Source organism: Microchirus variegatus (genome assembly GCF_963457635.1).
Source record: "Microchirus variegatus genome assembly, chromosome: 2".
In the NCBI taxonomy this organism is placed as follows: Eukaryota; Metazoa; Chordata; class Actinopteri; order Pleuronectiformes; family Soleidae; genus Microchirus; species Microchirus variegatus.
The window spans coordinates 31,876,647-31,900,698 of NC_139803.1; the positions used below are offsets into that span (position 1 = coordinate 31,876,647).

At 40.0% G+C, this 24,052-nt stretch overlaps 1 protein-coding gene across 2 annotated transcripts in view; it reads left to right on the forward strand.

Annotated features, from left to right (window-relative positions):
* The window catches only part of atrn (attractin), a gene marked incomplete at both ends in the record, with an annotated part of 118,626 nt that overhangs the window by 41,002 nt on the left and 53,572 nt on the right, over window positions 1–24,052 (forward strand). For both annotated transcript variants that reach the window (XM_083910059.1, XM_083910060.1), the window contains 6 exons: window positions 819–912; window positions 2,510–2,562; window positions 3,761–3,855; window positions 5,112–5,190; window positions 5,666–5,823; window positions 13,331–13,392. In XM_083910059.1, coding sequence (XP_083766185.1) covers window positions 819–912; window positions 2,510–2,562; window positions 3,761–3,855; window positions 5,112–5,190; window positions 5,666–5,823; window positions 13,331–13,392 — 541 coding nt within the window. The remainder of the gene's footprint in view (window positions 1–818; window positions 913–2,509; window positions 2,563–3,760; window positions 3,856–5,111; window positions 5,191–5,665; window positions 5,824–13,330; window positions 13,393–24,052) is intronic.

A 24,052-nucleotide genomic window follows, 5' to 3' on the forward strand; every position in this document is an offset into this window, starting at 1 on the left:
CCCCCAGGGATATTAAAGATTTACTCCACTTTACAGCAAATACTGACAGTCAGTCAATCGGACAACAAATCAATTGTGCAGCTCTTACACGACTTAATTTAGCTTTACCTATCTGTCTGTCTATCTGTCAAGCTATCAAGCTATCTATCTACCTAGCTCTCTAATATAGCAAGCTCTCTTTGTCTTAGCTTGCTCCAGCACGTCAGCTGTAGCTGTCAAGCTCTTTAGCTCCCTAAATCTTAAGCTATTGCTCTCTAGCTTTTTAATTGTAGTTCTTTAGCTCTCGCTCTCTAGCCCTGTAACTCTCCTATATGCGTATATGATTTTATATCTTTATATAAATCAATAATCTCTGCATATCCACATCCTGCCAGTGTGATGGGTTTGTTGTTTATACTTAATGTGTTATGTTTACTGCATGTACTTATGTTTAACTCCAGGGGGGCATCAGGATCATTAGAGAGAGATGAGTAAAAAAAATAAAAAAATAAATACAACTCGCTATCTCTGAATAGTAAGTAAATGAACAAATAATCAAGAGGACACGCGCACATAAATTGGGTTTTATCGTCTCCGCCAGCTGTTTCTTCATATTCCGCAGCTGTTGACGCCCGAGAGGCTCAGTCATTTAAATCAAAATGATAAACTGCGTTTGTGCAGGTGTTGTAAATCTGCCTCTGCCAACAGTGGCCACAAAAACTGGAGGAAAAGTCAAATGATTATACCACATAACAGAAGAGTCCTTGAAAGGAATTTAAATAAGTACCTTAAAGTTCCAAGTTTTCATGTTTCCTGTTGTTGTTGTTGTGTTTGTCCAGCGTGTAAGTGTAACGGCCATGCGAGCATTTGCAGCCCAAACAACGGCAAGTGCTTCTGCACCACCAAGGGCATCAAAGGAGATCGCTGCCACCTGTGAGTTCAAATCTCCAGTCTTTTCTGTGTTGGCGTATTCGTGCAAGAGATACAAAAACAAAGTTTGTGTCTTCTAAAATTAAAATAGTCTGTTTGTCAGTGTAAGGTTTAGGTTATTATCCTATTTTTTTTCAATGCTTCCACATCTGGTGATATTCTTGTAAACAAACAAAGTCACGGTTTTATGATTAGTTAGATTTTGAAAGTTGATAAAAGTTGATTTTTAGAGACTCACTTTTCTTTGTTGCTTACTTATTGTAGAAGCAGTTGTTTATATGCACTTGCAGCTACATTTTTGATACAACCCATTGTAATTGTTTTACTCCCAAAGCAATTCATATACGTATCTCAAGAGACTCTTGGAAGGAATCCTTCAAACATTCGCTTGAACTCAAGGATCAACAGATTACATTTTGGTTGTCATGAGTCGAGGTTTGAAGTAATTACTCAGAAGTAATATTTATTTTTTTGCTTTATGAATATGAAATCTGAAGAACGACGTCAGGGTCAAATTTGGTGTGCACATTCACTTGGATTTGAAGATGAACTCCTTGAACTTTTACGGTGAACTAAATGGATCTTTGTAGTCAGATGTCAACACTCACTTTGACCTCATAACTTTTGAATCGTATGAATGTTTTATTAAAAGAGAAACTCAATTAAATGTTGCCAGAAATGTTCACTTTGACACACTTCACTTGGATTCACTGTGTAGACTTTGTGTGGTCAAAGGCCTTGAGAGCACAATATCTCAAAAGGGAACGTTTCAAAATTTGGCACGAACGTTTACTTGTATTTGAAGATAAACTCATTTGATGTTCATGGACCATGATCAAGGTCACTGTTTTTTTATTATTATTATTCACTTGTGAATGTGATATAGTCAAACGACACACATTGGTGTCCTTTGGGACTAAATGTCTGTTTTTAATCCTCACAATGTTTTTTTAACTAATGTAAATGTTGTTTTTATTCAAAAATAAGAAATACAGTCGCACCGGAAAAGACTAAAACCAAATTGTCAAGGCAAACCCACTTATGGAAACATTGCGAAAACATTTATTCTTTGGTTCTGCATGGTAAAAAAAAATACAGGATAATAAATGTTATTAATATAAGAATAATTAATAATCACAATTGAAAGAGGAAGTCTGGTGAACACATGCGATGTCATAGCATTAAACCGTGTTCGTCCCGCATTCTTCACAGTAGAATGTGTGAAATTAAATGGTTATAAACACGGCTGGTGTTACACAAAATATAGCATAAATGACCTATAAATAAGATTTCATTTTGTGTTACTTACATTTTTATCTTTAATTTTTTTTCTTTCTTTTTTTAAATCTTATTTTATCTTAAGTTCCCTCAAGAGAATCCTTTTAATTTTGACATTAACTTTCACTTGGACTCTCAGATTTGCCATTTTCGGCCCTGTTGTTCACAAAATCCACATTATATGGGTCTTATAAAAAATAAAAATAAAAGTGTAGCCCGAAGCTGTTGGTCAGCAGAGACAAAACTCAATTCAACAGTTCTCCTTTGTTTTCCTCTCACCTGTCTCACACCTCTCGCTCTTTCTCTCTCTCTCTCTCACCAGGTGTGAAGTCGAGAACCGTTACCAAGGCAACCCACTCAAAGGAACATGCTACTGTAAGTGGAATACCAATTAACATTGGGAGTGGTGGTGGTGGGGTGGGCAGAAATCGCACTGAGCAGGTGTGAGACGGTTACATGGTTCTGAAGTCGAGTCAGGGCTTGAGTAGTTTGATGTTTTTTTTCCCCGAAAAATCAGAGGAGAAACAGCTTGTTAATAAAATATATATTTTTTTAGAAAGTGGCAGGTGGTAAGAGTCTGGGGTTAAGACGCAGAAGAAAGTGAACTGCAGGAGAACGTGGAGCGTTTGAATTGCCTCTGTTCCCCACTGTGATGACACCAAACATGAGCTGTCAGAGCCATGAGAATTAACCTATCGGTTACTCATTAAAGACGTTCTGTTAACATTCTTAATTCTATCAATGATTGCAGATCAAATGGTTTGTAAGACTTCACCTTAAAAAGATCCACAAGTTGAAAATCTTGAGAGCCTTCCAAGATACACATTTTTGAAGACTAGAGCTGCAATGAATACTGAAAATCAGAGCACTGGTGTGTTTTAGTTGTTGTATTTTGGTTGTTTTGCAGCAGGAACACAAATATCTTCATGATTTAATCATACAAATGTAGGAAATAACCTTTACTTCCTGCTTTCAAACACAGAATAACAGTTCAAGAGCCTTTCAACGTGAATGTTTTGTTCGTTTAGCTCAGAAATTTGTGGGAATAAATCAACAAATAAGTTTACCAAAAATTTAAATCGCTAAAATAATCCACATTGCCACTGGTTAAGAAGACTTTTGGAACACAAATTGCTCCTCATTATCTAACGTTGTTTTTCCTGAATTGATTTTGAACATTTAGAACATTAAAACTTATTAAAATGATTTACTTTTCTGTGACAGAGGAAAATGCAGCCAGGTGTGTGGCCATTAAGGGACACAGGAAATGAGTTTAGTTTTTCCTGTGCAGGTCGATGAAGTCTGGAACAGAAAGGAAGAATGGATTTTGACACATCAGTGGAGACAGTGGCGACTGTGTGTGTGTGTCCTGTGATGAAGGTTATACACACACACAGACGTCTTCATGTCCATCCTTGAAAGTCCATATAAAACGTAGACATATTTTTCCCGACCGCGGCGTCATCAGGAAAACTAATTTTTGTGTGACTTTGAAACTCTCCTGACTAAATCTTCCTCTTCCTCTTCTTCTTTAATCCTCTTCACACCTGGGGCTCCGGATGACGCCACACAGACACGCTCCTCATCGACTACCAGTTCACCTTCAGCCTGTCGCAGGAGGACGACCGCCACTACACCGCCATCAACTTCGTGGCCACGCCTGAGGAGGTACGTCTCTGGTGGCGAACGCCCCACAGTCGCGGCAGCTGGCACTTGTATTAGAGATTTGAGACCTTTAACTCTGCACCACGTGATGATGATGTTGTCTTTGTCGTAAGAATATGAAAGACTTATTGGTGTCCTTTGGGACTAAAACCTAACAATATGTTTTTAACTAAAGTAAATAAAAAATGAGAAATACAGCAGGAATATATAAAAGGCTAAAACCGAATTTTCAAGGGAAACTTGATACTTGAAAAAAATACAGGATAATAAATGTTATGAGTAACAGAATAAATAATCAAAATTTAAAAGATAGGTCTGGTGAACATGGCATTAAACCATGTTCGTTCCACATTCTTCATCGCAAATTGCTTTGTCAGTTCAATGTGTGAAATTAATTTTTTTTAATTAATCAAACAAATTACATAAGTTAAATTACATGTAGTTTTCTGATTGTTCAGCTTCTTGAATGTGAATATTTTTCTGGATTCGTATGGACCAAATAACTAATCGAGAAAAAAAAGAGAAAATGATCCACAAATGCATGCCACATGCAGTCTCAGCTATTAGCTCGTTAACAAATAGCTTATTAAAACTCACACACTTACCTTCTAATCAGGTTTTAATTTACACCTGCTTGAGGATATTGAAGCTGACGTCTGAAGCTTTATTACAGTCTTTGAATTCTCACAACTGCGTATCTTCCCCTCAAACATTTGTTTTGCTAATTCTGTTTCCATTAGTCGTGTAAATTAGCTCATGCCTGCCGTTCACTCACTGTTTGTGCAGCTGCAGAATGAAGGAGTGAAAATAAGTGCTTCAGTAAAACAGGAACCTTTGATTTAAATCGTTTTCTACCTCACTGACTATATGTATATAGTTATATATATATATATATTTATATATATATATGTATATTTATATTTTTTTTAAATAAAATCTAGATTAAAAAATCTCTTCCATCACAGACATCAGCTCTCACTGATCTACTGTGTGTTTGCTTAGTGACGGCGGTCTCTTAAGTCTCAGGCTCTGATGGTAAATCTAAGAGAAACTTTATCCAATCAGGAGCCAGAGCGGCGGGGCTTTCGTCCATGCATTAAAAAAACGTGTTTTTGAGATACAGCGGGAAGCAGGGAGGGGAATTCTAATGCAACACCAGACAGGAAGTCAGCCAAGAACACCACGGACTGCAGCTTTAATAGTGTATATGTCTATAGTGTTAAAACTTCTGTTTTCTGTTTATTTTATTTTTTTTACAGCCAAATCGGGATCTTGACATGTTCATAAATGCTTCAAAGAACTTCAACCTGAACATAACGTGGGCCACGAGCTTCACTGGTGAGTGCCTTTGCCTTACTTCCCTTAATTTCCACCTCAAAGTGGGCGGAGTCATCGTGGCACAGCTGCTCGGAACTTCCATGACGTTATTTCATATGCGGCACAAATGAGTGACTTGTAAAGCAGTTGTTGGGTGTAACTGAATCAATAGAATCAGTCGATTTAAAAAAAGATTTGTTCACAGAATCGTTCAGTACTTCCTGCTTCGTGATTTCCTTTGCTAAATGTCGGAGAGTAACACGTTTTCAGGATTTTGAAGTATTTTTAACTGATCTACTCTTTGGGACAGCTTGGCTTGGAGCCTCGTCAGAGCAGGTACTAACAAAACACACCAGGTACCAGGTTCTGTCACTCATGGAAAAGGGAAATAGCTTGAATATGACTGACATTTGTTGATCTGCTTTTCTACTCACTTCAATTCAACCGCCCCTCCTCTGTCTCCCATCTCCGTCTCTCTCTTCTTCTGTCCCCGTAGCTGGAACTCAGACCGGCGAAGAGATCCCCATTGTCTCGCGCAGCAACATCAAAGAGTTCAAAGACAGCTTCTCCAACGAGAACTTTGACTTCCGCAACAGTCCCAACATCACGTTCTTCGTCTACGTCAGCAACTTCACGTGGCCGATCAAGATTCAGGTAAATCACGCAGTTCAAAGGCCACAGAACATTCATTAGATCGTTACATTCAACACTTTTTAGGGGCTTTTTTGTTTTGTTTCTTAGAATGTGTTCATACGTGTGCAAATGCGTACGTTGAATTAATGTCTTCATGACTATTAACATACGTGTTCAGGTGCTCATGGATGTCACTACATGGATAGCATTTGAATTATCGTGTCTATTCCTACTTTTACTCGCTATACTGACGCCGCCCATGTTTTGTGCAAAAAAAACTTGAACAATAAAGTTTTTCAAGAAAAAAAAAAAGTTTGTTGTCCCCTGAGATGCAAACCTGTTCGCCCATTAATTGTTAATGTATCTGCCGCAGCGAAGTACGACTGTAAAAGTATACATGTTTCAAAAACTGTAACGCAATGGAAGCAATTTCAATGTCAAAGACGGAACAAAGAAAGACATCAAAGCTCACACGAGGCACTGAAATACACATGAAGACAACTGGAATATGAAAAATAACAGGAAACAATGAAAATAAGATGCGAGCATCAATGTTTTTCCTCTGCTCAAAAATGCTCCGCCCCTGCTCTGCTGCTGTATACACACAAACTCCGTTAGAATCAGTTTCCCCATGAAAGATGCAGCAGCAACAAAGAACGTTGCGTCATTTCTGTTTGCGGGGAAAACAAACGCACACGGAAAACACAACATCGATTCATTAACACAGATTCACTCAAAGAGTTGCGTACTGCGGCTTTAACTGCACAGACTGAGACGAGTCGACTGGAAAACGCTTCTGCTCGACCCTAATTTGTTATGTAAGCACAACTTTGCCGCCAGTGCACAGCAGCAGCACTGTTGACGGACACTTTTTTCCCCCCTCCTCCGCTGTGGTGCCGTGGTTCACCGGGTGCAGCGAAGCGGCGATTGTATCTCGACAGAATAAACACACACACACACACACAGCTGGCAGCCTGACGAGCAGAGACAGACTCTTATTCAGGGAGCTCCTGTAACGCCAACGGCAGGGAGCTCTGCGCTGACCACATTTTACTGCCCGCATTTGCATTTGGCCGTAAAGTAAACTACACATTCATTCAAGTACAATCGCACATGATGAGATATCTATCAAGAGGCTTCACGTGCCGTTATATATGTGGGTGTTTTTATTCAAAGTGCACAAAGATGCAGTCGCTAAAATGTGAGCAGCAGTGAATATCCAGGACAATTTGCTATCAAGTTCCGCTCGACTGCGTCAGGCTTTTAGCATAGTTTATGTTCTTATTAGAGCAGGATTGCTCGGGAAAAAAAAAAGGTGCTTGATAGAGTTTCATCTCCATGTCATTAAGTGGCAAATGTTTTAGGATGGATTTTGCTCTGAGCCCCTCCCACCAGATGAGCGCAGACAGAAAAGATGAAGTGAGAGGCTAATCTCTCCTCGACAATGAGCAGGTTTTCAAACTAAAATGAAGTCTGCAGTGTTTTCATTCTTCTACCATTTTAGGACCTTTTTGTATCATATTGAATCGATTGAGAGTTGATGTGATATAAAACAAAAACTGGCTTGGTTTCTTCTGCAGTGTAGGCAGTGACCTTTTTGTAATGTATACATGCAGCTGCTTCATGGATCACCTAATTTTCTTTATGCTTAAAGAGTATTATGGAGTGAGTGATCAGTCATGATGAACCTGTCCCATCTTCTATAATCAATAGTTGGTGGAATTTTCTGCTTTTTTCATACTCATTTCAAACCACCCTGAGATGATATGGAGCACACCATCATCCGTACAGTTCAGCAAACCATGGGTGCACATGTATAAGGACACCTGTCTTGGTATCTTTGACTTCCTTTGACAAAGCATTTTGCCCATTTACTTTAGCTTTTTAAGCAAATTTTCTCTGAGTGTTTTATGTTTTTGTGACACGACTGGTGGAGTTTTTACAGCCCTTTTGGACCTGGTTTCCGCGTGTCCTTGCCCACACTTGTGCCTCACCGCTCAGCTCCTGGTTCGTGGGTTGACTCCTTCCCCTCCTGTGCCCTCCTCCTGCAGGGAGGCGAGGAATCCTGCCTCTCATCTTCCATATCCTGCTCTGTGAAGGCTCCTTTAGTTTTCTCACTCAGCTCCGTAGCTCCTGCTGCTTTTAGCCTCCAGAGGTCAGTCTGTCCGTCGGTCAGTGGTGGGTTAGAGTTGAGCAGCCGCTCTCAGCTCCCACTTCACCTTCTTACGTTTCTGGGTGGGATCATGTAGAAGATCAAGCCCCCGTCTTTGAAAGTGAAACACGCCGGGGTCTGCTCGCGTGTCACTTTCTCTTCCTTGCACTCATGGAGTTTTACCTTCTTCAGCGAGGTAACATTTTCCACTTGTTTTTTTTTCTCTTCCTTTTCCTGCCACGTCTTCTTGAATCATATTTTTCTTCTGCTTATCATTTTTTCCTCTTTTTTTACTCAACCAGCTGTCAGCAGTGTGTCATCAGGGATGTGTGAGTCTCTCTCTGTGTCTGTTAGTGTGTGATGGTAGGCGGTTAATCCCTCAATGTTGGCAGAGATTGGAGTGTTGGAAGGTTCATAAACAGCAGCCGAGAAAGAGGCAAGGGCAAAGTGGAATGTTAAGTTGAAACACATGCTGCATTCAGAGTGAGCTGTGAGCACGCTAAGCTCTCTCTCTCTCTCTCTATGAAACACCAACGTCAAGGTTGCTTCTGTTTTTCCGTCACATGGTCGTTTGCGACAACGTACACAACATTTTAAAGTTTGTCCTACTCTACGGGTTGCAATAAAGGTCCTATGTGCAACATTTGTGTTAAATAAGAAAAAATACGTGTCGGAACTGAAAGCGGAAGTGGAAAGAGTACTTTCCACGCTTTCCATTTCCGTCATCTACTCGGAGTATAAGTACCAGTATTTTGATCCCATTTTACCTAAGTACAAATAAAAGTATCACTATTTTCATCACGTTTTACTTAAGTACAAGTAAAAGTACCACTTTTGATAAAGATTTACTTAAGTACAAGTAAAAGTACCACTATTTTTATCACATTTTACTGAAGTACAAGTAAAAGTACCACTTTTGATAACGATTTACTTAAGTACAAGTAAAAGTACCACTTTTGATAACGATTTACTTAAGTACAAGTAAATGTACCACTATTTTGATCACGTTTTACTTAAGTACAAGTACAAGTACTGCTATTTTAATAACATTTTACTTAAGTACAAGTAAAAGTACCACTATTTTTTATCACATTTTACTTAAGTACGAGTAAAAGTACTACTTTTGATAACGATTTACTTAAGTCCAAGTAAAAGTACCACTATTTTTATCACATTTTACTTAAGTACAAGTAAAAGTACCACTATTTTTTATCACATTTTACTTAAGTACAAGTAAAAGTACCACTATTTTTATCACATTTTACTTAAGTACCAGTAAAAGTACCACTTTTGATAACAATTTACTTAAGTACAAGTACAAGTACCACGTTTTACTTAAGTACAAGTAAAAGTACCACTATTTTGAGAACATTGTATTTAAGTACATGTACAAGTACAAGCACCACAAAAAAAAACAAAAAAACAATCGATTGATTAATAGTCAGATAATTGTTGCACGAACTGTCCAGGGTGTACCCCGCCTATCGCCCAATGCCAGCTGAGATAGGCACAGCACCCCCCGAGACCCTCTGGTGGAGGATAAAGCGGTAGATAATGGATGGATGGATGGATGGATAATTGTTGCAGCCTTAATTAATATTTGTAAAGATGCAGAAAGAGATTTCACTTTCACTGCAGTTATATAGTGAGTGATGTGACGACTTCATCGCAGTCGAGCAGATCTGATCATCAAAGCAGAATTCACTGTGCCGACGAGATTAACCGACATGGAGTTCTCCTCATTTCTTCTTCTTCTTTTTCTTCTTCGTCTTCTTCTTCCTTGATGAAGAAAAGATCTGAATTTAATGGTGTTTGTAATGAAGCGCAAATCCCAGCTTAATTACATTAAAGAGCTGTGATCTCCCGTTCGCTGCGGCACTCAACATGTCATGATGCGATGGAGATTAGAACTGACTCTGATTTAAAGCCTCGCTGTAGAGCAGCAGCAGCAGCAGCAGCAGTAACAGTTGTTGCTGCAGCAGCAGCAGGAGTAGTAGTGGTAGTAGTAGTAGTGGTAAAAATATTCAATTTAAATCAAAACTATTTATAATGTTTTTAAACTTTTTATAGGACTTCATGTTGCTAGCTCCTGTTTTGTTAGACACTCAAACGGCCACGTCCATCGAGTGGTCGCAGAGGAGCGAACACCGACATTGATTGACTCATCGATTGGTAACAAGATCCCCAATTAGCTACTGTCGATTGATTTTAGGACCGATTTTGTTTTTAACTTTTTATGAAAATGAATCTCATTTGGTGTAAGCCTAATAAAATAACAAATATCCTATCGGGGGAAAGTTCTGTTTCCATGAGAACAAGGTCTTAACTATTATTTATCTATGGTCCTGTTGTTACGGCCGTTCAAACTCAAAAAAGCACATTGCTTTGTCACAAACTTCACTACTATTCCAGTATGAAAAGGTTCCTGCCGTCATTTCCACTTAAAAAGAGTCTGTGCCGCATAAAACGTCAGTCTCCAGCAGTAGAACCTTGTCTTCAATGTCTTTCATTTAATTTTTTGCTCACCGGTTACATTCACGAGCACAGGAAGGGGAAAATATTCTGCACAAATGTCTCTTAATTGTGATTCCAGACTGACTGAAACATATTTTCAAAAAGATCACTCAGTGCTGTTTTTCTTCCGAGCGGCACACGGAGTGAATTTAATGTCCAAAACTGACGATTCCCTGCTGTTAATGTCTCATAGTTTTTATCTTAAAGCTGCCTCTGCCGTAACGCCCGGCGCTCTCCAGAGAACACAGCCGAGCTAATGAGTAGATGTATTGATCAGTTGGGGCAAACTGCTGAGTCGCTGAGTCGCTAATTGAGCATAAATGCTGATTCACAGCTTCTGGAGCGCGAATACCCCGTCCACTTTTCCCTATGTTTTATGTCAGTAAATCTACTGTCGAGGGATTAAAACACGCGATTGTCACACGATTTTCTGACCAATTCAACCATAAAAGCTTCAGTGTCGGCAAAAGTATCATGCACCATGTAAAGTAAAGCACTTGTTTTGATATGGAACAATATGTAATTCCCAATAAAAGAACATATTTATGATGCAAAAATAATCTATTAATGGCAAAAACAGACATTTTAAGTTGAAATTAACGAAATGGATTACGTTTGAGATCAGAAAATGTCAGAAAATGTTACCGACTCAGGTTTAATGATTTTTTTTATATACAGTAATTCAGAATAAAAAAAAAAACATATTTATGATGCAAAAATAATCTATTAATGGCAAAAACAGACATTTTAAGTGGAAATTAATTCAATGGATTAAGTTTGAGATCCCTGCATTTTCTTTTTTGCATCTTAAAAATGTCAAAAAGCAAACCCAAAATAACTCTGGTTTCATAATCTTTTTTGGAAAAGATTAACAAAACAAATGTGATGCTTGATGATTGCTTTATCGTTGGAGCCCTGAATGAGAGCCACATTAATACAGCAACACAAGAAAAAGATGCTTCGCTGCCACAAGTGACATCTTTTTCGCCCTCCTCCCTGACATCAAACACCTAATCTTGGCAGCTTTGGTGCCATTACCCCCCCGTCCACTGTTTCCTCTCAGCGTTTCTCAGAGTGTACTGGCACCCTGAACTTCTCTCTCATTGTTCACCAGACTGCAGCCAAATGATCACACTGAGGATTTCGACGCTCAACAGTAATCAACGGCAACACATTAGTGAGCCAGATGGCGCTGGCTACACGAGTAAATTAGACCTTGGGCCGTTCACAGAACACCAACCCCACTTCCCCCACCACACGCTGTCGTCGTCTCACCACAGAGGCTGAAATGTCTTTGGCCCCTGTGTTGTTCTTGTGTAAAGTCACGGCAGATTTATATTCACTCTGATTCTGACCCACCGTTTTCTCCCCCTCATGCATATATTGTATTTCTTGATCACATATTAAGTATTCATAGACTAATCCGACTTGCACACAGCTGGGTTTTTCCTTTTTTTTATTCTCCTTCCTGTAGAATTGTATGCAAATCCCTGCGTTGCTGAGGAATAATAAGCAGGAGCAGTGATGAGTTCTGGTCTAAGGTGTCACCTCGGGGGAGAAGCGAGTGTGAGGGGAATTCTGCTCTCTGGGCAGGAGACGCAGTTCCCATGTGCTGCCAGGCAGAGGCAGTGTTGAGTTGTTGCAGAAATATTGTGTGTATACGTGATTGTATAAGTGTTTGTGGGGTTGGGGTGAAAGAAGGTGGTGCAACGTTGCCAATGTTACCCCTGGCAACCTTGATTAAGACAGGATTTTGTTAGCACAATTGCTCTTGTGATGAATGCATTGTGAATATTTCTGCCCACATGTACAGGAATTGTTCCTCTCCCTCTGTGTGAGTGTGTGTGTTGTGTTGTGTGTGTGTGTGTGTGTGTGCGTGTGTGACAGCCATGTAGTCTCTGGATCACAGATAAGCAGACCCGGCGTGTTCCGGTCGTTGTGGGAACTCTTTGACGAGCGTTGGATTATTCACGAGGATATAAAAAGTTGACGACAGTGACTGTGACTGTTCATCATATATTAAAGGACGTACAAGACAAAATGATTTATCAATGAATGCGTTACGAAAATACAAATCTCTTTTCGTGATTACCTAATTTGTGTTTCGTAAGTGGAATAAAAAATTTAAGAGAATTTTCTTGAATGCATCTCGGAACTGCTCCTTTGGGCTCACCACGCAGAAGACCCTGCATTATCTCCACTAGCTCTCATTCACTGTACTTTACAGAATAGTTGAATATTTTTGCTCGAAATGCTGCAACAATTTTTGAATAATTAACACACTCAAGTGAACTGACACGTTTGCTGTCTCCGTCTCCTTTGAGCTCAACACGCATAGACCCTGCATTACCTCCACTAGCTCTCATGCACTGGGCTTTATAGAATAGTCAAATATTTTTGCTCGAAATACAATTTGTGAATAATTAACAAACTCATGTGAACTGACACGTGTTTGCTGTCCCTGTCGGAAACCCGAACATAACATCTCAGTCTCTTAATGCCGATGAACTGTCAATAAAACCTTGAACTTTTCTTCCCGGAGATCTCCAGAGATTCTCCTGCTCTTGGGAACTCATCTCACCTTGTCAATCTCCCATGCTGTAAACTCCATACCCATGTTCATGTACTTATGTACAAAAAAATTGAAGTGGAATTTAAGGCCTGAGAGCAGCACGCGTTGACAACACTGACTCATAAATATGCATATGTCACACAATGTGCCGTCTGTGAGCAGATGTCTCTCCTCCTCATTTCCGTTCTCCTGTCGAATATGTCGTTTAAATCCTGCACATTTTTATTGTTTTTTTGTCGTTGAAGTGTCCTTTTATTAACTAAAGTTGTTCTGTCTTTGCCTCCGCACAGATCGCCTTCTCGCAGCACAGTAACTTCATGGACCTGGTGCAGTTCTTTGTCACATTCTTCAGGTGAGCTCCCCTCACTCTGTCCCTTCTCTGACTCCGCACACACACACACACACACTCTCCACACACGTGTTGGTGTTTAAGTGGCTGCACTTGCCCTCTACGCGTGTGACGCAGTGTGAGCCACAGTGATGGATCACCACAGCCTCGGCTCTGCCTGTGCAGCGGCAAACGCTGTGGCTCACTGGCTTTGTAGGAGCTGGTTAGCTGTCGGCACAGTGCACACACACACACACACACACTATTTACTCAGATCATGCACACATGAACACAGATCTGCTCTCTTCCTTTTGCTCCTGTTGTGTCTGTGTTGCACACAGGAGGAACATGTGATTCATGATTAATGTCAACGAACCAGAGACTGTTCATCTCACAGTGTCGGAGCTGAATAAACACATAAGCCCTGTTTCTATCGAGCAGGCACTGAAGTTTAGTTAAACAGACACTCATCGTTGTCTATTTGATGCTCAGTGGGGGTCATATTTTACGACATAATCATCAGTGAGTTGTCTTTCAGGGTTTGATTCCCATTTCTGCTTTCCCGAACTTCCTATATACACTATCGTTCAAAAGTTTGGAGTCACCTATACAATTTGTTTCTATTAAAAGTCACACTTTTATTCATCAAAAGAGACCAAAACTGTTTTCAGCTGTGCTAACATCATTGCACAAGGGTTTTCAAGGGTTTTCTAATCATCCAATAGCCTTCTAACGTGATTAGCAAACACAATGTACCATTAGAACACTGGAGAGAAATGGGCCTCTATACACCTATGTACATATTGCATTAAATACCAGACGTTTTTTACAGCTAGAATAGTCGTTTACCACATTAACAAAGTAAAGAGTGTATTTCTGATCAATTTAATGTTATATTCATTGAAAAATGTTTTTCATTTTATAAATAAGGACATTTCTAAATGACCGCAAACTTTTGAATGGTAGTGTATGATTCAAAATCAATCATGACGAGTGCAATTTAGTGACTAATTTGCAACCGTATCTGTAACACCTGATATCATTTAGAAGTCATTTTCAAGAGAGACGTTTGCTAAATGGATTAAAACTTCATTTTATGCATTTTATATGAAACATATACGTATAAATCTTAACTAACAAAGTTAGGGGAAAAACATGTGAAATGTTTGAATTTGTGTGGTTTAAAGGTGCATTATGTAATAAATCTAAAGCAACTGGCCATAAAATCAGGACTCAGGATTAATGTTCATATAACATACTGAACTCACCAACAACAACAGCACAGCCAAAATATTTGCATTAAAACAAATCTTATGTTTTGAAATCATGTTTTGGCATGTGGCGCCACCTACCGCATCTACCAATCATTGCAGTCAGTAGAGTCTCAGCTGCCGAGCAACCCGTGGTTGCTCGGTATTTCAGACACATTCCAGATCCCAGCTTCATGAGCCCAGAGGAAACGCCTCCTCACAATGTCCTCGCTCCTGATTGGACACATTTTAGTTGAGATGCTGTCAGAGCCCACATATACATATATATCTCTGGGCAAACGCTCTCTCGATCCGTGACAGCTGTCAGAATATCGAGCTATTTAACACAGATTTTACCCTCAAGTATAACACTGACGCCACACAGTTTCCCACTGTATTTCCATAATTATAGCAGCAAGTGGCCATCTGCAGAAACTGGCAGCGTCTGAAAGAGCAGCATAATCTGCGTCGGTTGTGTCGATTGGGTTTCCGGTATCAGCGTTCTGTTTGACAATATGGCTGAGAGTGACTTTTGAAGCTGCAGTTTTATGCCAAATGTCATCATCGGATTGACGATGTGTGATAGCGCGAGGGAGTTAAAAAAAAATAACGGTTCCTGTGCGCATTCGTCCATCTGTGACGTGTCTGACATAAGTTGGTGAATCAGCGTTTTGTATCTGGACTGGTGTATACACACAGAGATGAATCTTCTGGTCTGTATTCCACTTCTCCAGGAACCGCTGTAATGTGTTATCGATTTAAAAACGAGCCGTACCCAGAAAACACACAAGTGTGTCCACCGCATGCTTGAATGCATTTGTGTATGTGTTTATTCCTCTGGAGTCTCCCGCATTTTTGTTTGTGTGGAGTCTGCTGCTCAAGGGAGAATTGTAGGATTTCTGTCTCTCATATTTGTGTGCTCTCTCTGCATCGGCCCTGGCTGTTTCCAAAGTAAAAGCCAGCTGCTTTTATTGATCCAGCAGTCGTGTAAAGGACGGAGAGATTTTATCGGCTCGATTTAAAGGATTATCTGTTTGTTGTTGGGTGACAGTAACATTCTGTTGTAGCCTCAACTGAGCAAATTCTGGATGTTATTAGAGTGGCAGTTCAGGGTTTCACAGACATGTAGTCAGTTGCTGCCTGAGCTGCGTGCACCCCCCATCAGCGCCCGGAGTCTATAACTAACATAAGGCGGGTACAGATGTTCTAAGCCCTTAGCTCGGAAAGTCTCGATTCTTTGCGCAGGTGTGAAGGCACAACCCGAACTCTTATAAAAATATAAGTCTTGGTTTCGCTTCAAGTGAACCAAGTGGACTACAACACAGGGCATCAAATTAAAATCACTGATGCTAGCCTACAAAGGTATGTCCAAGGTCCATGGGTCTGCTCCCAACTACTTAAATGCTCTCCTAAAGGCTTACGTTACCGACTCAACGGTCTACGCCGTTCATCCGGGGGTCATGGTCCGGCAGTGCCAACACCAAGATCTTGAAGACACAGCTCATCCGAAAGCATCTTCTCTCCTAGCACTTGCTGTAGCCTCCTCCCCGAAACGATCTCCTTCTACACTTCTGGATCCACTTCTGCACTCTCCAATGTTCCTGTCCACTGGATTTCTTTCTCAGACTTCTTCTATGTAGCTTAGTCCTCTTTTGTAAGTCGCTTTGGATAAAAGCGTGAAAATGACCTTGCATTTCCTGACTGGAATCTGAAATCTCATGCTCCTGCAACAAAGTCCATTAAGAAAAACTGAGTTTTCAGCATGCGGGGGACGCTTTAGCTCCGTGTCTACTGCTGGTTTGTTTGTCACGTTTGTGTCGCTCGGGTACATTTGAAAAAGAACAATTTTCAAACGCAGTGAAATAACACAAAATAACACATTTGAAGTTACAAACGGAGGACGCAGTGAATCAACAAACCCTTGTGCGCCTGTGATGTCAAATCACTGATTTTCCTCTATGGACATTGGTGCCAGGAATGAGTTAAGAGAAACCGCCGTTTAATGGCAGGACAAAGCAATTGAGATATTATAGACTTGAGCTGGCATTGATTTTATTTAGGTGAGTCTCTCGTAAAGTCTCCTCTCCCTCCTCACCCCTTTTTAAAGCAGCGTCATGTGTTTAATCCACGTGTGTCAGCGTTTATTTGCATGTCAGCACTGGCGTCACAGGAGAGAGAGAGAGTGTCCCTTCATTCCCTCCCACTCATGGCTCTATCATTCTTTCATCTGTACTGTTGTGCTTCCTCTGCCTCCTCTCTTCCTTCCTCCTTCCCCTCAATTCTGTGACTGGCTCTTAATCCCTAAGCTCAGTCTCTCTTTTTTTTTTTATTTGATGCCTGCCATTGATTCAGCTCAGATGAGTGGAGACCTAAACTTAGCAAAGCTCGCAGCCTTGTCCCTATTTGCTTCTGGCTCTTTCGGGTGCCGCATTGTTTGTGTGTGTGTGTGTGTGTGTGTGTGTGTGTGTGTGTGTGTGTGTGTGTGTGTGTGTGCGGGGGAGGAGAGGGATGCTAATTAACGCGGAAAGTGTTTGCTCCTCTTCGGCGCGACCTTCTCGGCGTCTCTTAATCTCACCCTCTCTCTCTTTCTGTGCCATGTTCCCTGTGGGGACAGAAGACGACGGTGCCATGCCGTTATCTACAGCACCAGCACAGATGCGCACACACACACACACACACACACACACACACACACACACACACACACACAATGCATTAAACAAACGGAATAAACAACAGTAAACAGACACACGTCCACCACGCGTCTGTTGATTAACACCTTTTTTTGTAACCTGTTTACAATCGGGCAAACATTTCTGCAATGTTTTCTTCACTTCAGCCTATTAAATGTTTTCCTCCAGGCCCGGAACAAAACCCCCCCGAGAGAATGTGAAATTTCCACACACAAAAAAAAAACTCTGGGCTTTTTGAAATGCATTTAAAATGTATTTCTCTCTCTCTTTCTCTCTCTGTGTGTGTCTTTCTCTCAAGCTGTCGCGTTCTTTAATCTCAAACTTGGCAGTCGCTGTAGAAAAAGGCGCCTTTTGAAGTGATGCTGACCTGATTGACACATTTTCTTGGCCGCAGAAGTTCAAACTTCTGGGTGGATGAAGCTAAAAGAGTCATCATAAAATATACGACTGTGTTTCTCTCCTCTCTCTTCCCCCCTTCTTTCTTTTCATGCTGGGACATATTTGTCATGGCGGTATTACTGCAGCTGTGGCTGTTTTTTTGAATTCTGACTTCATACATCATCTCTTCTCCCGGGCCAACTTTTCTGCTTTTCCTTCAGAGGCAGGGAAAAAAAATATATATATATTTATGCTTTCTGAATAGTTTATCCTGTTTTTTTTTGAAGTGAATGTTCAGCACAAACTCAGCAAAGGTGCACATTGAGAGTGGGACTTAACCTAGAGAGGCTACATCTGTGTGCACGTCCTGGATGAATTAATGACCCTTGAATATATAATCAACCACATTATATAAGAACTCTTTAATGTCCTTCTCAGCTGAGTGCAGATCTCTCTCTCTCTCTCTCTGTGTGTGTGTGTGTGTCACAGTGAGATTTGTAGATTCAGCCTCTCGAAGCAGAAAAAACCAGAGACGCTTGGATGTAAAGTGAAAATCCCAGCAAAAGATGAAAGTTTAGAGGAGCTGTGATAAAACTGTCAGGCAACACTCGCACATTGTGATGCATCAAAGTGAAGGAAGGAAGCCATCGCTCCAGAACGGTGACCACATATCCGTCCTCTGTGGTGTTTACTTTTTGAAAATAAAAACATCATCTTGACTTTACCTTGCAATATCCAGCCAGGCCTGATGTCCCAGAAAGTTCTGCCTCCCCTGAGAGTGTGGAGCTTGTTGTCAGGTCTGTACTGCTTGACAGCTAATGTTAAAATAACCAGGAACTCTTTTCTTTCTTTCTTTCTTTCTTTAGTGGCCACTTTTCATTCATACATTGTTAAGTGCAGGGGTCACGCCCGAAATTACACTTTCCTTCAGACTATTGGTTCTCCAACGTTTTTATACCAAGTGCCACCTGAGGAAAATATAGAGAGCTCTCAAAGGAACGCCGTTATCACCGTTGTTAGAATATTCTTCCTAACAAAATAAACAAAGTTGATGACTTCCAAAGGAACTGCAGGAACACCAGTTCTAATAAGGACCAAACTTTAAATACACTTTGTATTTGTTTAGAAACTACTCCAGAGTGTATTGAATATTTTAGTGTTACTTTAACTCGGCAAAATTAACAGTGTAGGTGTGATATAGATGAAGAATTCTCAAAGACTGTTTTTTGGGTCCTCCCCCAAAAACTTTGGTGGTTTTCTGAATTTTCTCAACCTTATAATATAGAATTATGTATAATTTATACAATCATTCTTGGAAATGAGGTGGTGCAGATATGTTTAATGAAGAAGTTAACGCTCTCCTCTTCCTCCTCTTCCTCACATATACTTCACACACTGGTATGGTGACATTACATTAAGATTGAGCGATTGACTCTACTTCTTCTTTTTTTTTTGTTATTTGTTTACTTTTCTACTTAACTCTCCCTTGATTCCCTGGTTTAAACAGTGGAACAGTATTTCTGATTTTCCTACCACAATGTACCACAGTTTGAGAGCCATAGGTTTAGACGAAGCAAACGTTTATTCTTTGAAGCCCTCCCTTGCTTGCTTGTGTCCAAGAGAAGCCAGGAGAATAAAGTGATTAATTACACTTAACTTGCATTTACAGAAATGAACAGCAGTTGTAGGTTGTTGTTTTTATTGTTCCTGTTCTCACCATGATCATTGATAAATGTTATAAAAGCATAAAAAAAGTGCAAGGGAAGTGAATTATGTCTGAGAAGTAAACATCAAACTTAAACAGTTTTCCTTTAATACACACAGACACACTTTAAATGTGTTTTTTTTGCAGACAAAGATCTTTTTTTTGTCTTTGTTGGACCACCTTGTTTTTACAGTAGAACCACAATAGACAAACTGAAACATCCTTTTGGGTTTTGAAGCTAATTAAAACACATTTGAGCCAAGGGTTATTCAGGAGCTACTTGTACACGCTGTATTTAAGATGTTTATTTCTTGTGGTAATGGATTCAGCTGTAGTGCTTTTACTCTGAAATGGGTACAGAAACGTGTCTTGTTTGGAGCAGATATAGACGGTGCTGAAAGGTCATTTTCACGGTCTGTTTTTTGCTGTGATGTGACACGACGTACGTTGTGTTGAGAAAACAAGCGAGAGGTTTAAAATTCTATAAACACCAGAAGCGTAACTCATGTTTCATTTCACAATAAAACCCAAATGTTAATCACTGCAAAATAAACAAGCGCGAGAAATCAAAGGAGAAAAAGCAAACAAAGAAAGAAGGAAAGAGAGACAATGAAATCAGCAGTCCTCTGTTTATGCTCAAAAACTACAATAGTCCACTGATGTACGACATGTTTTCACTGCTCTTTGTCTCCAGTCGGAGCTAATTGGCTGGAGGCAGAGAGTCACAGCCGGGGTGAAGAGCTGGTCAGTATCGACAGATGGACTGATAATTGGATTGAATTTGCTTCCTTTTTTATAACTTTTTTTTTCTTTTTCCGCTCAATCAGGGTAATTACAAAGCCTCGTTAGCCTTATCTGAAGCAAAACAAAGAAAGCAATGGCCTTCTCCAATCACTGCCAACATAATTATGTTCCATTAATGACCTCCGTCAGCTCCAGCACCTCTGAAAATGTCATCCACTGTGAGACGGATTATTAAAAATATGAAACACTCATAATAAGAGTGCAGTTAAAAAAATCGTCAGTTTTAAATACAGCAGTAGGAGGAAAGAATTAACCATTATCCCTAACCTTAAACATAAAGAATTAACCATTATACCTTAACCTTAACGTAAAGAATTAACCATTTCCCTTAACCTTAACCATAAAATAATTAACCATTATCACTAAGCCTTAACATAAAGAATAGCGCTAAACTTAACCAGTTCCTCAGGAATGAGGTTCCTGCCTCAGGTTGTGGTCTCGATGAGGACTCCTGGTCAGCCATAGTTCACTTGAGGCAAAGGAAAGTTTGAGTTCTGAGTGGATTTTTTTTTGTTTTCTTTCCTCATTGACATCTGAAGCTTTGCTCGTCATTGTCCTTCCTGGAATTAATTCCTAATCACACTCTCAGACCCTTTGTGCCCAATCACGACCTGACCACCAATCATCACGCAGCAGCATTAGCAGCAAAGAGCAAAGCAAGTATGGTCCTCCTTCTCTGCCCTTGGTCCCAGACATGTACCTTGTTAGAGTGATTAGCGTCGACCCTTTCAGATTTCATGACTCAGCGTCCCCCTCGTCTTCTCCCTCGTCTCGTCGTCCCCCGGCTGGGATTTTTCTTCGTCTGCCCCACAGACGGCTCACGTCTTTTTTGTGCACGTTACATTTCTGATGACATTGACAATGAAAGCATATAAGAAGCTGAAAAATCAGAAAACGAGTCATTGTTTCAGCCCTATCAATAGATACATTATTACAAATTATGCTTTTTTTGTCTCTAAAAATGTACTTTTGTTTCATGTTTTTAATATTTAGTTCATACATTTTTTCATACATTTCGTCATGACAATACTATTTAGAGAACAAGTTAAGGTTTTGTATCATTGGTTTTCAGTAAACAGGTAAAAACAAATAGCCTTAAAAAGCTAAATATATGGGCCAAACACAATCCTCCTCAATCGCCAGCTGCCCTGATTTTGTGTCTGTGTCTGAAACTGGGTTTTTACAACACAACATCGTAATATGTATAATTATAATAATTATTATACATATTATGTGTCTGTGAAATGATGATTATAACCATTTTGTTCTGACACTACACATCAGAGGCAGCAGCGGCGGCCGCTCAATGGACCTGTGTGATTGTCCTTCACTGACGCTCACACATGGTCACATGGTGGCGACCGTGCCTCGCGTCCTTAAAGCCTCAGACCGGCAGCGCTGTGTGAGTTCAGGAGCAGGGGGTCGGCTCAATAAAATCACTCCCAAATGTCAATTTAAATTGCAACCCGTTTACTAACAGCAGATCATTGTCGGTTGTCTGCGTGGTGGTATTTGGTGTCGGGTTGATTCAGTATCGAGCTTGGAGATCAATCCACGCTGACGTGAGTTATGTCAACAAACATCCTTTGTACATACAATATATGTAGCACAGGTGAGATGTTTGTGAACTGTACTTTTACACTTTTACTCCACTAAATGCAGATACGTGTTTAGCCCTGAGCGATAAATATATACGATCAGATATTTATGATACACCATATAGACTTCCTCATGTATTCCTTTCACCCTGAACTTTGTTGCTTCTCGGTGAAATCTGACATATTTTTTTAAAAGATCACAAGATGCAGTTGAACTGTTGGTTTGTTTAGTTTTGTCATTGATTTATTGGTTGTTTGAATAAATAGTCGGATGGTTGATCGGTTGGTGGTTTGATTGGTTTATTGGTGGGTCGATTGGTTAGTTAGTTGGTTGTTTCAAAGATTGCTTTGGTCTTTGGTTGTTTCAGTTATTGGTTGGTTGTTTGAATCAATAGTCGAATGGTTGGTATGAATGATTGCTTGGTTGTTTCATTGGTTTGTTGGTTGGTTGACTGAATGAATAGTTGGCTGCTTGTTTGAATAAATAGTTGGGGGTTGATTGGTTAGTTGTTTCATTGGTTTATTGGTGGGTGGGTTGGTTGGTTGGTTGGTTGTTTCAAAGATTGCCTTGGTTGTTTCAGTTATTGGTTGGTTGTTTGAATCAATAGTTGAATGGTTGGTATGAATGATTGGTTGGCTGTTTCATTGGTTTGTTGGATGGTTAGTTGATCGACTGAATGATTAGTTGGCTGGTTGTTTGAATAAATAGTTCGGGGTTGATTGGTTGGTTGTTTCATCTATTGCTTTGGTGTTTGGTTTATCACTTGGTTGGTGGTTTGAATCAATGGTTGGTTTGTTGGCATGAGTGATTGGTTGGATCGTTAGTTGCCTGTTCTTTTTTTTTGGTGTTGAGTAAATGGTGGGATGGTTGTTTGTTTGGTTGGTTTACTGATTGGTTTTTGTTTTGTCAGTTGAATGATTGGTTATTGATTGATTGATTGATCATTGATTTTTCATCCCGTGGATCCCAATAAATTAGCATTTTTATTTAAACATGGAGAATCTCAGCCTACAGCACAAAAACATCTGATAATATCAGAGCATTTCCTTGGGTGAATCATAAATTAAAAGCACAATGAATCACTGTCCAACTACTGATGTTAATTTATGCTCTCAGTACTTGGTCGCGGCTCATTTAGCTCAAATTACTGCGTCGGTGTAGCTTTTGTTTTGAACAGTGTTTTTGAAAACGCTTGCAACATTTCAAATTAGGTGCAACGAGTTTATTAATATTATAATAATGTTCTCACTGTCTTAAATATCATTTCCAGGATGTTGTGAATTTGGAGATGCACCTGTATTCCATTTAAATTTGATGGCTTCACACATTTAATATGTTGTTTATTTTTCCTGACACACACACGCGCACGCACGCTGTAGCTGTGTTTGCCCTCAGCTCGTTCCTTGCAGCATTGACTGACAGCAGATGCTTCTCTCGGTATCTTCTCTCCTCCTTTTCTCTCTCCCTCCCCTGAGACACCTGAGAGAGAGAGAAAAAGAGAACCCGACAGATACTCGACATGTATTCAGGCCCTGCCTGCTGGTCCTGAGGGGCCTCCCTGGGCACTCAGCAGGGGCTGCCGTCGGTGCTGTGCCACTTTTTCTCTATGGTGTTTTTGTTCTTTCTCTTCCTCCTCACACTCTCTCCATCTTTTATTCGAACATTTGCTGCCGCTAGTATCATTTCTTTCCTTCTCTGTCTCATCCTTCTCTTTTCCTTCTTTCTTTCGTTCCTGTTTCACTCTCAATCGACCGAGAGATGCACATTATTGGAGTTTTTACTGGTATCCCATATGAGCGTTTTGGCCTGGTTATTTAGTCACTATATACACTATATATGATATACATTTTCTTCATTATGCAAATAAATTATAGTTGTAGAGTGGACTAGTATTCAGGTCAACTAGGTCGCAGCCTATTGAGCTAACATATCGGTTTACTATTATCCAATAATACTTACTTTAAAGCCATTATTGGCCAATACAGATATTGTAACAATAGTATCATGAATGTTTGTCTTTTAAGCCTAGGAAGTAGCAGTTAGCCACCAGGGGGTGACAAAAGGAACTCTTTTTGGATGGAAGCACAATGGAAAAATTAACTTCTACTTGATTTCCTGAGGAGGATAATGGTGTCGAACACTAGTTTCAGCTCTTCTTCAATAGAACATGAATACATTAAAGTAAACCAATCATAAATAAATGATAAAGTACAGCAAATATGATTGGACACCGCTGTAACGAGAGCTGGTGCTGT